Here is a 15,239-nt window from a genome sequence, read left to right as displayed (position 1 = left end):
GGCGATCTAATCACGGGGGGGGTCAAGATATCTGCAAAAAAGTTTGAAAAAATGTAAAAATCCTGTAACAAAATCTCTCATTAGGAGGATTATAACATAAGTCTAGGGCCTCTTTAAATAATGTAACATTTAACCGCAAGTAAAGGGGTTTCAGCCATAATTTCCTCTGAGCGGCTAAAGCTGGGCAGACAAATAAAATATCTTTGATATTCTGTACCCCACCTTGACACAAGTCACAATAATTAGTCGCGCCATCCCATTTCCAGATTAAATCCCTAAGAGGTATTCTGCCTAGTCTGATCAGTATAAAAAATCGCCTCACACCATGTGGAAGATTCCACGTCAGGTAAGGTTGGACCACTTTCATAGATACAGACTTGATTAATTTCTCCAGACCTTTTTTAGGGCGGCACGCATCGAGATCCATAGTAAAGCCTATGGACCAAGTTACTTCCTTCAAGATTTTTTTTAGACTTATGTAAGATGTTGAAGGAGTAAGGTCCTGGTCCAGCTCCAAGAGTTGAAGAGCATGGGTGTAATTTCTGAAAAACCCGGATTTTTCTTTCAGATTATTAAAAATTTCATTAAAAGCCAGGTTTCTCAGAGTAAGTTCCTTGCTATGGATGAGGCAATGTGCCCTTCTGATCACAGCCGCAAGGCCTTGCACAAAGATATACTTGATGCCAAATTCAAGCCTTAGCGCTGCCCCTGGAGCTGAGTTATTACAGGAAGCTATGCGTCTTAGGATCCTGCCTTCAGTCTTGTCGAGGAAATCCCATTTATTTATATCAATAAATTCTATCACATGTAGAAGAGTAGCTGGAATCTTATCCTGATAGGCTGACAATAAGTGCGAGAAATGGCGTTTACCATTTGCATTACAAAAAAGCAGCCAGACCTTGAGCGTGTGAGATAGCCTTACTAATGTTATTACGAATATGATCTTGTTCATTTATTGTGCCAGAAAAGATTTTACCCAGGAACCGATATGTGTCTATCTGCTCCAACTTATGTTGACCCAAAGTCCCAGGAGAAAGATGTTTTCCTTCTGCTTTCTTTCCCCTTGAAGCAAACAACCTGAGACTTAGCTGTATTAATTCTCAAGTAGTGCTTCACTGAGAACAAATTTAGGGCGGCCAAACGTTGATTTAGGGGCTTTGGGGTGAGATCAAAAACAACTATGTCATCTGCGTACAGTAAGCAGGCGATTGGACAACTGCCCACCACGGGGGCATAGCCAGTGGTACTTCTCAGGATTTTGGGGAGGTCATAAATATACAGGGAAAATAGCAGTGGGGCCAATAAACAACCCTGTTTCAGTCCGTTTTTGGTTAAAAAATTTAAAGGCAGTCCCTGTTCTCCACCCATGAGGATTTTACACTAGGTGGTAGAATATAGGGCAATCACCAAACGCAAGAAACAAGGCGGGACCACTATTTCCTGAAGTTTCCTGCAAAGGATTTCCCTGTCCACCCTGTCAAATGCTGTGGAGTAATCAATGAATGCTGCATACAGAATTCCCCCCTTAGTCTGGACATATTTATCAATTATTGTTTGCATTATTAGAATATTATCTAGGGTATTTTGGGCCTTTCTGAAGCCAGCCTGTTCCAATGGAAGAATACAATTTTCCTCGAATCAATCAGTTAGTTGCATTAAGATGCTTTTCGCTAAAATCTTTCCTGTTGCATCTAATAAAGCAATTTGTCGATAATTTAATGGTGCTGTTCTATCTCCCTTTTTATATAAGTGGAGTATGATACTGCCCGTCCACGATTCTGGGATATTGCCTTGTGAATAGTAGGCACTCAATACTGGATGAAGAAGTCTTGCCCAAAGTGAAGGCTCCCTTTTAATTAGAGTCATCAGAACCTCATCGGGCCCATAGCACCCGATGAGCGCATTGAATTTATAATCCCCTCTAATTCAGTTATAGTCGGAGCACCTGAATTATCCATTTCTCCCACTCCGTTTAAGACTGACACCTCTCTCCCAGGATCCATGATCCAATTTTCAGCATAAAGGACCTGGATATACAGCTTCCAGTCTTCCTCTGCTATCTGTGGGGCGAACAGAGTTTTCTGGTTACCGCACCCCTCGGAGATAATAGCCCAGAACTTACTAGGGTTTCTCTTTACAGCTGCTTCCCTCAATGCGATCCATCTATCATCCGCTTCTTTCCTACGGGTTGCCAATTTCAGCCGCGATCTTCTTCTCTTAAGTAATGATATTTTTTTGCTCATTTCCTTGGTCTTACACTCCAACTGTCGTCTTACTAATTTATTAATTTCTCTGTTCAGATTCACAATGGGCAGCTGTTTTTTTTTTATTCTCATTGTATTACGCTCAGGCTTACTACACGTAATAAGGTTACTCATTAATTTGGGAACATATATTAGGGCATCCTTCCCACAAACCTCTATGTTTCCCACAATATTCTCCAACAATGGTTTTACCAATGTTATTTTAGCTATCGACCAAAACGTTCTCCTATTTTTCTCATTAATTCTAAGATTTACACCTTTTATAGACCAAGGATCTACTGCCCCTAGCTGCGTTTTTAAGGTAAGTTTTAAAATCATATGGTCACTACATGGGGAATCTATTATTTCCATATCCTCGACTCTTTGAGCAATATTATATGAGGCACAGATATAATCTATAATGGAATTACTCTTAAGGGACTTATGAGTACTGACTGCAGGAGAGTCCGAACAGAAACGCCCATTCAATATAATACTGCTACAGGACCTCAGACCTTTCAATAAAATTAGTCCTCTTTTGTCTGTCCTAATTCCAGAAGGAAATAGGATAGGAGGAATATTTAGCGCTTTGTCCCTGTCTGGATCACAAAAGATGTGAAGCGAGGAATTTGAGATTTTACAATTTAGATCCCCCATTATAATTAAGTCAACAGAATTACCTAAAGCAGAGACATGATTGAACAACTGTTGAAGAATAGTGTTGAATTCCTTTTCAGGGGGGGATATATGCATTTACGATAATCAATGGGAATTTCCCACCTCTTTCTCCACGCACAAATATTTGTACTATTTGGAAACAATTTGTAGTCACAGGGAGGTTATCAAATTCCCAATTATATCTATTGCTTAAAAGCATACCTATCCCCCACTTTAGCGCACCCTTTTTTTGAAGGGAGTGCTTTTTTACTTAAAACTGTGTAACCCAGGCATGAGAAATTGTTTAAACACCAGGGGCCATATGTACGAACACATTTTCCCATAGACACAGAATGGGTAAAACCCTTTGCTACATCTGGCCCCAGGTCTCTTGGATGCATGTTAGATCGACCTTCAATGAGCAAATTACATTTAATTTTCCTAGCTGTTTTCCTAGTCCTGCAGCATTCCAGGAGACCAATGAGAAATCAGTGTTAGTAGCCTGTTCAGGGCCTCCGCCAACCAACTCCAGTTTTCATGATTAGGGGTAATACCCTGATACATGGGACCTTCCAACACCTTTACTACCCTTGCACCCTGGACTAATTAAACTTGCACAATTTCGCCAGAGGAGGAGGAACATTTTCTTCCCTGATTCACATTGCTATTTGTGGGGTCCAGATCATGAGTAAGGTGCTGCCCGCCTCGGAGCGTTAGCTTATCCCAAACTGGGATAACGTCTATACCCCTACGCTGGAGTTGGGCACAGTTGTCCAAGATTAGATTCAAGACAATTTTAGAAGAAAACTATACCTTTGCCTTACACCCCCCTATACTGTGGTCAAGAAAGACGCTTACAATATCGCTACTCTCAATTAATTTGAGTTCCCTTATTTCCGAAAAGCACAACAGAAGAAAGGAACGATTTAAGCTTATGTTAGAGTCAAATATAGTCAAACAATCTGGTTTCTCCAGATGCCCAATAGGGGCGTTATCTCCTCTGAATTTTTCTCCTACATTCTGAGTAGCTCCTCTAGAGCAGGTGGCCGTAGCTCTTGATGGGGCGGTGTCAGGCGAGATTACATCGATTGAATCAAATGTGACACTAGGGAGTACCAAAGAATGTGTCTGTCGGGAATTTCACGATGAACCCATATCAGGCATTAGCTGTAAGACAGGAATCGCCTCTTCTGACTCGCTCTGGAAGTTCCCCATTGACAGGGCCAGTTCTGTCGCGTCCGAACAATTCTCCTGCTCTCTTTCCTCAAACTTAACCTTCCTTGCCTTCTTTTTAGGAATTCGCCGGTTCCTTTTTTTCCCCACCTTTTTCCTTCTAATTTTAGTTGATTCACTGGCCTTTTTCATCTCGATTTCATTTCGTTCCATCAGCTTTGTGGATGAGTGATCTTTGGGAAGGAAAATTGGGAATGGAGCTGCTTGGGGATTTAAAGCAGGTTCCTTATTCTTGAGTCTCTGGTGGAATATTACACACTGAACTCATGCTGGTAAAGAGGTTGTCCAGAGAATATACCTCACTCTCTTGGGCAGCCGGATTCACTAGCTTTAAACTGCTTTATCCTGTTGTGTTTTGCCAGCTTGAGTTCCTTTATTGGGGTGGATGGACATATTATCTATGTTCGTCAAATCTCTAACAGATAGGGACTGCAGACAAGTACCATTTATGTTTAATCCCAATCCTTGACATATTTCCTTTGCAGTTATCTTGACCATCTCATCAGGGAGATGGCTCGCATTTTGTTTTATTAATAGAACCTTTAAAATGGAAACGGGAATATCTTGTGTATGATCAGAATTTTTTATAGATTTTTCAAGAAGATCCAAAATAGACGAGAGAATTCTTTCAAGACACTTGAAGGATTCAGAAAGGACTATATGTTGATCTGGGAAATTTAATTGGGAAAGTTCCCCTCATAGACTGAATCTGGGATTTCTGAAGGCCTTATATCCCACAGGAAGTGTTCCGAGGGAGTACTACTGAAAGGTTTTAACATAGGGGAACCATTCTTAAATTGCGCAACTACAGGCATTATTGGGATGGATGAAGGGACAGTTCCGGAGCCGGGCAATTCATTTGGGTCAATGTCGGGGAGAGTAAAATCCTCACTTTCGGCTTCATTAACCCTCCTCAGGAGGGGGAAAGCGGAAACAACTACTGAACTCACCCTATCACTAGTGCCCTCCTTCATCATGTAATTTAAATCATTACCCAGTACGGAGCCTTGGGCGGGATTTTGAGTGGTATTATTGCTGAACCGAGAGAATTTCCCACCTTAACCGCCAATTTCTCACAAGGATTCTTTTGAAGGAATGGAAGAATAGAATTCAAACTTTTTGCATTTAGGTGCTGGATGCCCTTGTTTCTTAAGGGGTTCGATTTGGTTTTTTTACAGGCGCGACTAAGAAATGACCTGCTCCTTCTTATTCGTTTAGAAGTCATTTTAATTAATTCCAATCCTTTTACCCCTTTTCTGCTTTATTCTACTCTATTCTACTTTATACCTGAGACCACACTCCAGACAGACCAGTTTTTCTATCAAGAAAATTATGTAGTGATCCACCAGGACCTAGGGTGATACTGGATGCAATTTTTTCCTGTTACACGATCTGGGTCTGAAAAGCCTCAGTCCACAAACAGTCCACGAACCTCAGGCGCCCATTCTGTAGCTCTGCATACAGGCTGTGGCACAGAACAAAAAGGGCAAAGCAAGGTAAAGCAGGGTGAGGGAGAGCGGAGCCGGGCCAAAAGGAAAGAGGTACAGAGAAGTGAAAGGGAGTGGACCCAGTAGTGAACAACAGTAACTAAATGTCAGATAACAGGCTCTCTTCAAGACCCAGCACTCCCAACACTCATGACCTGCTAACCTGAATACTTTGCACTGCTGGTTCCTGGATACTTCCACCTGTGCTGATCAGGCAGTTTCCCTTGTGTGCTCGAAGGGAAGGGGTGGGGATGGGTCTCTCTCCTTCTTTTCCCCACCCAAGACCCAGGTTCCCCCTGTTCCAAGGGTTGGGCTTGATGAGGGGGGGCAATCGTCCTTCCTGTGATGACTCGTGGCTTTTTCTCCACAGCCGCTACACTACTGCTGTTCTGGTCTTTTCCGAGAGCGAGAGAAGGGAGCGACTGTCCTTCCAACTTCACTGCACCCTGCGGCGTCTTCTTCGCGGCACCACCGCAGCCGCGGCTCACGGCGTCCTTCTCTCGGCCGCTGGTGCCGCTTACTGCTCTCTCTTTCCCCTTAAAGCTCTGTGGGAGGAACAAGGACCATACACCTCCCTGTGCCTCCGCGACGACTCCGCGGCTCCTCGTGGCTCCTTGCGGCACCTCACGGATGCACCGGAGCTCCTGCAGCCCACAGCCGCTGCTGCAATGCTCCGCTCTTCCTCCGCCTCGCGCCTCGCGTCCTCACGTCACAAGCGCACGTGACCTGAAGGTGTACTTACCTCCAGAAATGGGGGATGCCTAAAGTAATCTAGTTCAGTGTTCCTGTAATAAAGTACCTCTATTTTTGCAACACTGTGTGTTTTTTTTCAGTTGTGATAAGTTACTGTGTGAATACTGTGGTATTGCAAGTGCTTCACTCTCCTCCTAGATAAGTCTTGGCTGCTTACCACAGCTACCACTAGAGAGCCCTGGCTTTCTAGACACTGTAACACTAACTAATAAGGGTTGTCTGGACCTAGTATAAGGTGCCAACACCATAGATGTCCAGCATACACCAGGCTAGCTTCCTACGTACACCTTACAGACGTCTCGCCCAAACTCTTGCAGGTTATCTATCCGACGCGGTGTTCCAGGTGCACGCAATGCAGATATGCCCTGCAGATTTTGTCCATGTTGCGTGGTTCTGTTCTCGAATAATTCCCTACTGGGATGAAGCACTGCTTAATTTACATCCTGGGCTGGACCAACTTCAGGGAACCCAAACAGTGCCTGATGGGCCTAGTTCCTATAAAAAAATTTAAAAAACTGAGTAGACGGTTTGTCATACTCGGTTTGATACTAGCTAAATGATGCATTGCCATCCGATGGCTGAACCCCTGACACCCGAGTGGATAAGGAACATAACAGAGTGGGCCTGGGAAGAAGAAGCCCATTTGAAGAGGGTCCCTCGAGATGACTTGCTGCCAGATGACTTACTCGCCTGGGGAGCCATGATCAGGGACTTGACAGCTGACACTCCCGATACCTTGGCTGAAGGAAGATCTTTCACCTACCTGGCAGCAAAAGGTTGGAACACCTTACCTCTTCCCCTCAGATGATTTGCCATCGCTGATACAGTTCAGGAAGGACCTCAAGACCTGGCTCTTCAACTGAACTCTGAGGACACACCCCTCAGCGCCTTGAGACCCTATGGATGAGTAGTGCGCTCTAAACATATTTTATTGATTGATGCCTCCTCTGAATCCATACATACATCGGACTCTGCCTCACATGAAATTGAAGACACACAGTTACACCCACTAGAGAGACCGCCCCTGGGAGGGAGGAAAAGGAAATGTGAAAATGGAGATGAAGAGGTACACTGGATGATTATGCGACCATGGATCTGGGACAATGTGGAAGCAATGGGAAACACTGCATAGAGCACGAGTGGGAAGTGAAGGAAGTTGTGTTTTTATTATTGTTGGGTATGTTAAAAAAGTGGAAAGAGAAGACAACAAAATGACTGCTCTGCCCTTGTTTATTAGAATAATGTGGAGTTCTATTTCTATAGCCTTTAATGACACTCCATGTAAACCTTGACACCACAGAAATGATGATTGCTGATATCACGTTCTACCTATTGAGGTAACAAGATGGTTCCATTGATACACACTGATCTATATCTTGCTGTAATGTCATGTCTTAATTTACTATGCGTAAAATATGCCAATAAAGACATTTTTTTTTAAAAGTAACTTTTCTTTTGAGGTTATATTACATTCCATTAGAGAAAAATTACAGCGATGCTGTAACACCGGACCAGGATTGAGATAACAGAGTGCAGTAGTTCTCACTGTGTTGGATTTCAAGAGGTTTTCCTAATGAATATGAAGTTGTTCCATACCACAGTGGACTCTGCCATCTGCGAGCCTCCAAGACCTACCATGGCCAGCAGTATGTTGGGGAGCATGGACCACTGCACCATCTACGAACCTCAACGATCTACTGTGGCCAGCAGCATGCTAGGAAGCATGTACGAGTGCGCCATGTGAGAGCTTCCACGATCTACAGTGGCCAGGAGCATGTTGGGGAGCATGGACTAGTGCGTCATCTGCGAGCCTCCACGATATACCATGGCCAGCAGCATGTTAGGGAGCATGAACGATTGGGGCATATGCGAGCCTCCATGATCTACCATGGCCAGCAGCAAGTTGGGGAGCACAGAGGACAGGGGCTCCTACGAGCTTTCACGATCTACTGTGGACAGCAGCATGTTAGAAGAACATGGACGTCTGGGCCATCTGTGAACCTCCACGATCTACTGTGTCCAGCATCACAGTAGGAAGCATGGATGACTGGGCCATCTGTGAGCTTCCATGATCTACCGTGGCCAGCAGCATGTTAGGGAGCATAGACGATTGGGGCATATGCGAGCCTCCATGATCTACCATGGCCATCAGCACGTTGGGGAACATAGAGGGCAGGAGCTCCTACGAGCTTTCATGATCTACCGTGGCCAGCAGCATGTTAGAGAACATGGATGACTGGGCCATCTATGAGCCTCCACGATCTACTGTGGCCAGCAGCACGGTAGGGAGCATGGATGACTGGGCACTCTGCGAGCTTCCACGACCTACCGTAGCCAGCAGCATGGTAGAGAACATAGATGACTCGGCCATCTGCGAGCCTCCATGATCTACCATGGCGAGCAGCATGGTAGGGAGCATGGCTGACTGGGACATATGTGAGCCTCCATGATCTACCATGGCCAGTAGCATGTTGGGTAGCTGGGAGGACCGGGGCAGCTCACACACGCCCCGGTGAAAAGCTAGCTACCGCATTCCTCCATGTCCGCAGCACAAGCTTCTTTATTATTTCATGATGTTCTTCACTAGTTTTTGGAAAATAGGTTGAAGGACTGTTATTTATTGCAAGCTATGGTGTAAAGTTATACTCAATACTGAGTCAAACATAACACATTTCAAGTTGTGCATTTTTGGTGAGGCTTTAGATTACTCAGAAATAAGAGTAACTTGAAATACTTATGAACAATTGCACCTGTAAAAACCTCTGAAAATGTTAATGTTTCAATTTTGTTTCATCTTTCAGTAACACGACAGAGGAAACAGACATCTGTTTGCAGTGGTGAGTATGTAGGAGATACTATTTCTTTTTTTTTATTTGGCATATGTTGCATTTTTTCATTTCATTTTTGTCTGCCTTGCTTAAAAATTGTAATGTGTTCTTACTTATCAGAACACATTCATGCACCTGTCAGAAAAGTGAATGCTGTAGTGCAATGGGTGTTTGTTTCTGTACGGCTGTGCCTGAGTCATGCGCAGAAGGCTTCCTATTGGTCCCCTCACTCCATGTAATAGGGGAATGGACGCCAGAAGTGTGGGTCTCTAAAAATCTCTGCTGATGGTTGTAAAACCTCCCACTAGCCCCCTATCTGTTTCTTTTTCTGTGTTGTAAAGTCTAGTTCCTTGGCACTAGAGCTGAGCTGTTTACATGACCTTGGCCTCCTGTCCAGAATCCACACATGTTGCTTTTAAATGGAATGCCATGTATGTAGTGTAGGTTGAAAAACCTAATACAGAGCAATTTAAAAACAAGCATTGAAAAAGCCAATAGGGCTGGCGTCATCCACCAGCCTTTTGGCATCTCTTGTTTTATTTTGTCATGGTTTTTGACTAAAGGCAAACATGTCTTTTGGTCTAAAAATGCACACATTGCTGTAATACTCTCCGGTACTGAAGGAAACTACTTTGTGTGTGGATGTGCTCCTTGTGAAAGGACAGCATGCCGTGACTCATAGTGAATTCAGCCAATGGCTAAGGTGGGGTGCTGTGTTGGCCCTTCATGCATGTGCTCCAGTGGGTTGGAGACAACCACCGACAAATACGTGAACTGTGCTCAAAACCCCTATAAATAAGTGGGTCCCGCACATAATGCTGGCAAGATCAAAAGGTCTTGGCTAACAGAGACTTAAAAAAGCCAATCTTTGTGCAATGACTGCCAGCCTCTTGCCTTTGAGAAAGAATGAAAGTAAGGTGAAAATAATGAAAGAAAAAAGGAACGAAAGACAGGGAAGAAAGAAGGGAGAAAACAAGAAATGCAGGAAAGAAAGAACAGAAAGACAGAAGGAAGGGAAGAAAGAAGAATGGAAAGACAGAAAGCAAGAGGGAAAGAACGAAGGAATGAAAGCAGGGAAGATTGAAGAAAGCGGGAAAGAATGTCAGAAAAAGAACAAGAAAAAAAGAAGAAAAAGGCAAGAAAGAAAAAAGTAAACAGAAAGTAAACAGAAAAGAAAGAAGGAAAGGGTAAGAAGGAAGGAAAGAGTAAGAAGAAAAGAAGGAATGAAAGCTAGAAAGAACTAATATAAGCAAAGTGGAAGAAATGAAAGCATCAAAGAAAAGAACATAAGAAAGTAGGAAAAAGGATGAAAGAAAAAGAAAGCAAGAAAGAAGGAATGAAAGAATGAGAGAAAAGGAAAAGAATAATGAAAGAATGGGTGAAAAGAAAGGAAATTGAAATTAAATAATGAAAGAAAAAAGAAAAGAGGAATGGAAGAAAGCAAGAACAAAGAAACAAAGAAGGAAGATGGATGAAGAAAGCTGGCTGAAAGCCCCTTTAAATAAGCATATTTTACAGATATTTTTTTCAAAAATCTAAAGGTTTTGGTTAGTGCCAGACTTAAAAATGAATGCAAATTATAAAAATCACATTCAATTACTGGTGCTGGACTCTTTTACTGTTCAACTTGAAAAGCCTGATTCCGTGTTCTTGCACGTCCGCCTATCGCCATGTAAGTGCTTGTTAAGGAAAGTATCTGCAGGGCTCCAAATAATGTAATTGGTAATACAGGACCAAATTATGTGGCAAGGGAGCGTAAATTGTGGGGCAAGGGATGGGCATGTTATGCAGCATTCTGTAGTATTATTATCCAGTTATTTTGACCCTTTGACACATTTTGATACAAAAGACAAACAAATGCCACAGAAAATAACTGCCTTTTATGGAAGAAAACTGTCTAGGATATGAAGACTCTAGCAAAGTGTGTTTCACACATTTAATCCTCCTGAATTTTTTGCTTTCTGACTATCAGGGTTTAGACTTCTACCCTGAGTGAGTCTTCGTACCAGAGTCCCACTCACTGAAAAGTCTGTGTAAAGGGACTCAAGGCCTCATTAGCACAATTTTTTTGACTCTTGTTAGCGCAGCGTGCTGCCCCATATTTACAAGGCCACTCTTTTCATGGCCTTGTAAATATGGCTCCTTTTCAGGCATTACTCTGTGTGAAAGGGGCGTTCCGTGGGTGTTGCTGTGGGTGTTTCCAAGCAACACCCATTGAATCTGACGCATTCCCAGATTTACAAGGCTGAGAAAGTGTCAGATTCTTACGCCACCTCAGGGGTAGCATTAAAGCAGCGCTTCCTATGTGTGTTGCATTCTGCAGCACACAGAGAAAGAGGAAAACACCATTAATGATTGTTTATGTGCAGGAAGGTGTCCCCTCCGGCACATAAATAATCATCTCTGCAACGCAGGTACTTTTGCACCATGGCCCAAGGGTGTCTGCGTTGGTGCTAGGCAGCAGTTTGTGCACCAGTGCAGAGGAAAGTACAGGTTTGTGTCATATTTCTGTAAATACGATGCACCCCTGCACTTTCAGAATGAAGCAGTGCAGCAAGCTGGCCTGCAGCACCAACCTGCGTCATTTCTTTGTAAATGAGTCCCCGAGTGTGCTAACTACCAGTCTGCTTTTTAAAATGAGGCCACTGCTATGCAGCTAGAGTAAGAGGCTCTGGATGGTTACACACAAACATGCATACACACATGTGCACACATGTGCGAGCTGCATGTCTGGGAGTACCGTCAAGCGCAACCCAGTATCTGCTCACAGGCAGCATGTTGGACTCCTTATGGCACTTTGAGAATTACCCTTTAACCCTGGCTCAGCCATAATAGCATTACAGACCATTATTCCTCTCTCCCTCCCACTGGGCCACGTTAATTACTTTGAAGCCCAGCAGGAGGATCAAAGGCCTCCCATACTACAGAGCCATTAACAGTGCTTTAACAGTGCTTTACCAAGTGCCTGGGGAGGGAAAAGGAGGAAAACTGCATGTGTTACCTAAGCCTTCACTCTGCACCTGGCCTGGGCAAGCCAAGCCCACAGAAACCAAGGTGGAAGGCCAGATCTCTGGGGGCAAACACCTAAGGGGCTCCCATTTGAGGATATGGTGGGAAGGGATCAAGCAGCTATGCCAGTTGGAGGCAGCGCTGAGGCTCCCATGGAATATTTATTCTTATTCATAGCATGTGTTGGCCATCTATACATGTGTTTAGCATATCCTGCCATCTAGTGTTGGGCTGGGACATTTAGAAGATTTTTTTCTTTGAAGAAGTCTTTGAGTCACGAAGTCTGGTGACTCCTTCTCTAGTGTGTATTTAGCATGTTCCTTGGCTCCTTTGTTAGATGTTTTTGGCTCATCGGGTGAGCTTTAGAATAGGAGCAGTATAGCGACAGAAAAGATGAACATGCGAGCTAAGCTTGTGTTGTTTTGCAGGTGCGGAGCATTGTCTTTTTGGTTTTGCACCGAGGAGACTTAAGGATTATAAGGCCCTTGGACTTCTGTAGACTGGCCGTGGACTCTGCTGTGTCACAGGTGACCTGCAAGTAGCCAGGAGGCTGTGGGAGCTGGGTGGTGCAGCAGAGAAGGTGTTCTATACAGTGGATGTGACAGGGCTGTGGAAGAGGCTTCCTCCCCACACAAGTCGAAAGTTACCCATGCACCCTAGGCAGGACTAGGTGCGCACTCCTGTTCTGTGTCAGGATACCTTCAGGAGTGATAGTGAGATTCAGAAATACACATACCATAGCCATTTAACACATATCACATAACACATAACACATTACATATAACACACAACACATAAAAGAAGATAAAACATATAACACAAAATAACACATAACATCACATAGTGTATAACATAACAGTTAATACAGCACATAACACAAAACATAACACAAGACATAACATAAAGAATAACATATATTTAATGTGGAGAGGATGGGCATGTGGACTCCTCTTGAGTAACTCTTGGCCCGGGGGACTCCATCTATTGGGTCTTGATGCAAGAAGAAAGTTGTCCCTGTGGACCCCATCTCTCTAGGACAAGGAAGAAACAGCAAGAGTCATCACGCTCCCTGCTCAGTTGATTAGTGACCTCCTGCTCACTGTGCCTATCTCCGGGGAGGTGGGGGAACAACGCAGTCCCACACTGCACCTGCATAGAGCAGGTGGGTGTAGGAGGCTGGCCTGGTTTGTAGTGTGTACCCCGGGAGGTACTTACACTCTGCACCAGGTCCATTTATCCCTTATTAGTGTAGAAGAGGTGTCTAGCAGCTTAGGCTGATAGAAAAGGGTAGCTTAGCAGAGCAGCTTAGGCTGAACTAGGAGACATGCAAAACTCCCACTATACCACTGGTGTCATATGCACAATATCATAAGAAAACACAATACACAGATATACTAAAAATAAAGGTACTTTATTTTTATGACAATATGCCAAAAGTATCTCAGTGAGTACCCTCAGTATGAGGATAGCAAATATACACAAGATATATGTACACAATACCAAAATGATGCAGTAATAGCAATAGAAAGCAATGCAAGCAATGTACAGTCACAATAGATTGCAATGAGAGCACATAGGTATAGGGGCAACACAAACTATATACTCTAGAAGTGAAATGCGAACCACGAATGGACCCCAAACCTATGTGAGCTTGTAGAGGGTCGCTGGGACTGTAAGAAAACAGTGAGGGTTAGAAAAATAGCCCACCCCAAGACCCTGAAAAGTAGGTGTAAAGTGCACCTAAGTTCCCCAGAGAGCACAGAAGTCGTGATAGGGGAATTCTGCAAGGAAGACCAACACCAGCAATGCAACAATGATGGATTTCCCGACGAGAGTACCTGTGGAACAAGGGGACCAAGTCACGACAAAGTCGAGAGTGGGCAGATGCCCAGGAAATGCCAACTGAGGATGCAAAGAAGCTGCCACTGGATGGTAGAAGCTGTGGATTCTGCAAGAACGAAGAGGACCAGGAACTTCCCCTTTGGAGGATGGATGTCCCACGTCGTGAAGAAGCTTGCAGAGGTGTTTCCGTGCAGAAAGACCGCAAACAAGCCTTGCTAGCTGCAAGGGTTGCGGTTAGGGTTTTTGGATGCTGCTGTCGCCCAGGAGGGACCAGGATGTCGCCAATTGCGTGAGGAGACAGAGGGGGCAACCAGCAAGACAAGGAGCCCTCTCAGAAGCAGGCAGCACCCGCAGAAGTGCCAGAACAGGCACTACAAAGAGGAGTGAACTGGAGCTCACCCGAAGTCACAAAAGAAGGTCCCACGACGCCGGAGGACAACTCAGGAGGTTGTGCACTGCAGGTTAGCGTGTCGGGGTCCCAGGCTTGGCTGTGCACAAAGGAAATCCTGGAAGAGTGCACAGGAGCCGGAGCAGCTGCAAATCACGCGGTACCCAGCAATGCAGTCTAGCATGGGGAGGCAAGGACTTACCTCCACCAAACTTGGACTGAAGAGTCACTGGACTGTGGGAGTCACTTGGACAGAGTTGCTGAGTTCCAGGGACCACGCTCGTCGTGCTGAGAGGGGACCCAGAGGACCGGTGATGCAGTCTTTTGGTGCCTGTGGTTGCAGGGGGAAGATTCCGTCGATTCACGGGAGATTTCTTCTGAGCTTCTAGTGCAGAGAGGAGGCAGACTACCCCCACAGCGTGCACCACCAGGAAAACAGTCGAGAAGGCGGCCGGATCAGCGATACAAGGTTGCAGTAGTCGTCTTTGCTACTTTGTTGCGGTTTTGCAGGCGTACAGAGCAGTCAGCGGTCGATTCCTTGGCAGAAGGTGAAGAGAGAGATGCAGAGGAACTCTGATGAGCTCTTGCATTCGTTATCTAAAGAATTCCCCAAAGCAGAGACCCTAAATAGCCAGAAAAGGAGGTTTGGCTACTTAGGAAGGAGGTTAGGCTAGCAAGACAGGTAAGAGCCTATCAGAAGGAGTCTCTGACGTCACCTGCTGGCACTGGCCACTCAGAGCAGTCCAGTATGCCAGCAGCACCTCTGTTTCCAAGATGGCAGAGGTCTGGAGCACACTGG

The 15,239-nt window shown here is 44.7% G+C and overlaps 1 protein-coding gene across 1 annotated transcript in view; it reads left to right on the top strand.

The window, feature by feature from the left end:
* Positions 1-15,239, top strand: part of LOC138255715 (uncharacterized) — a 359,027-nt gene that overhangs the window by 218,849 nt on the left and 124,939 nt on the right. The window contains exon 7 of the mRNA XM_069205843.1: positions 9,175-9,210. Coding sequence (XP_069061944.1) covers positions 9,175-9,210 — 36 coding nt within the window. The remainder of the gene's footprint in view (positions 1-9,174; positions 9,211-15,239) is intronic.

Source organism: Pleurodeles waltl, chromosome 1_1, assembly GCF_031143425.1.
Source record: "Pleurodeles waltl isolate 20211129_DDA chromosome 1_1, aPleWal1.hap1.20221129, whole genome shotgun sequence".
Classification (NCBI taxonomy): Eukaryota; Metazoa; Chordata; class Amphibia; order Caudata; family Salamandridae; genus Pleurodeles; species Pleurodeles waltl.
This window is presented reverse-complemented; position numbering and strand designations above follow the sequence as displayed.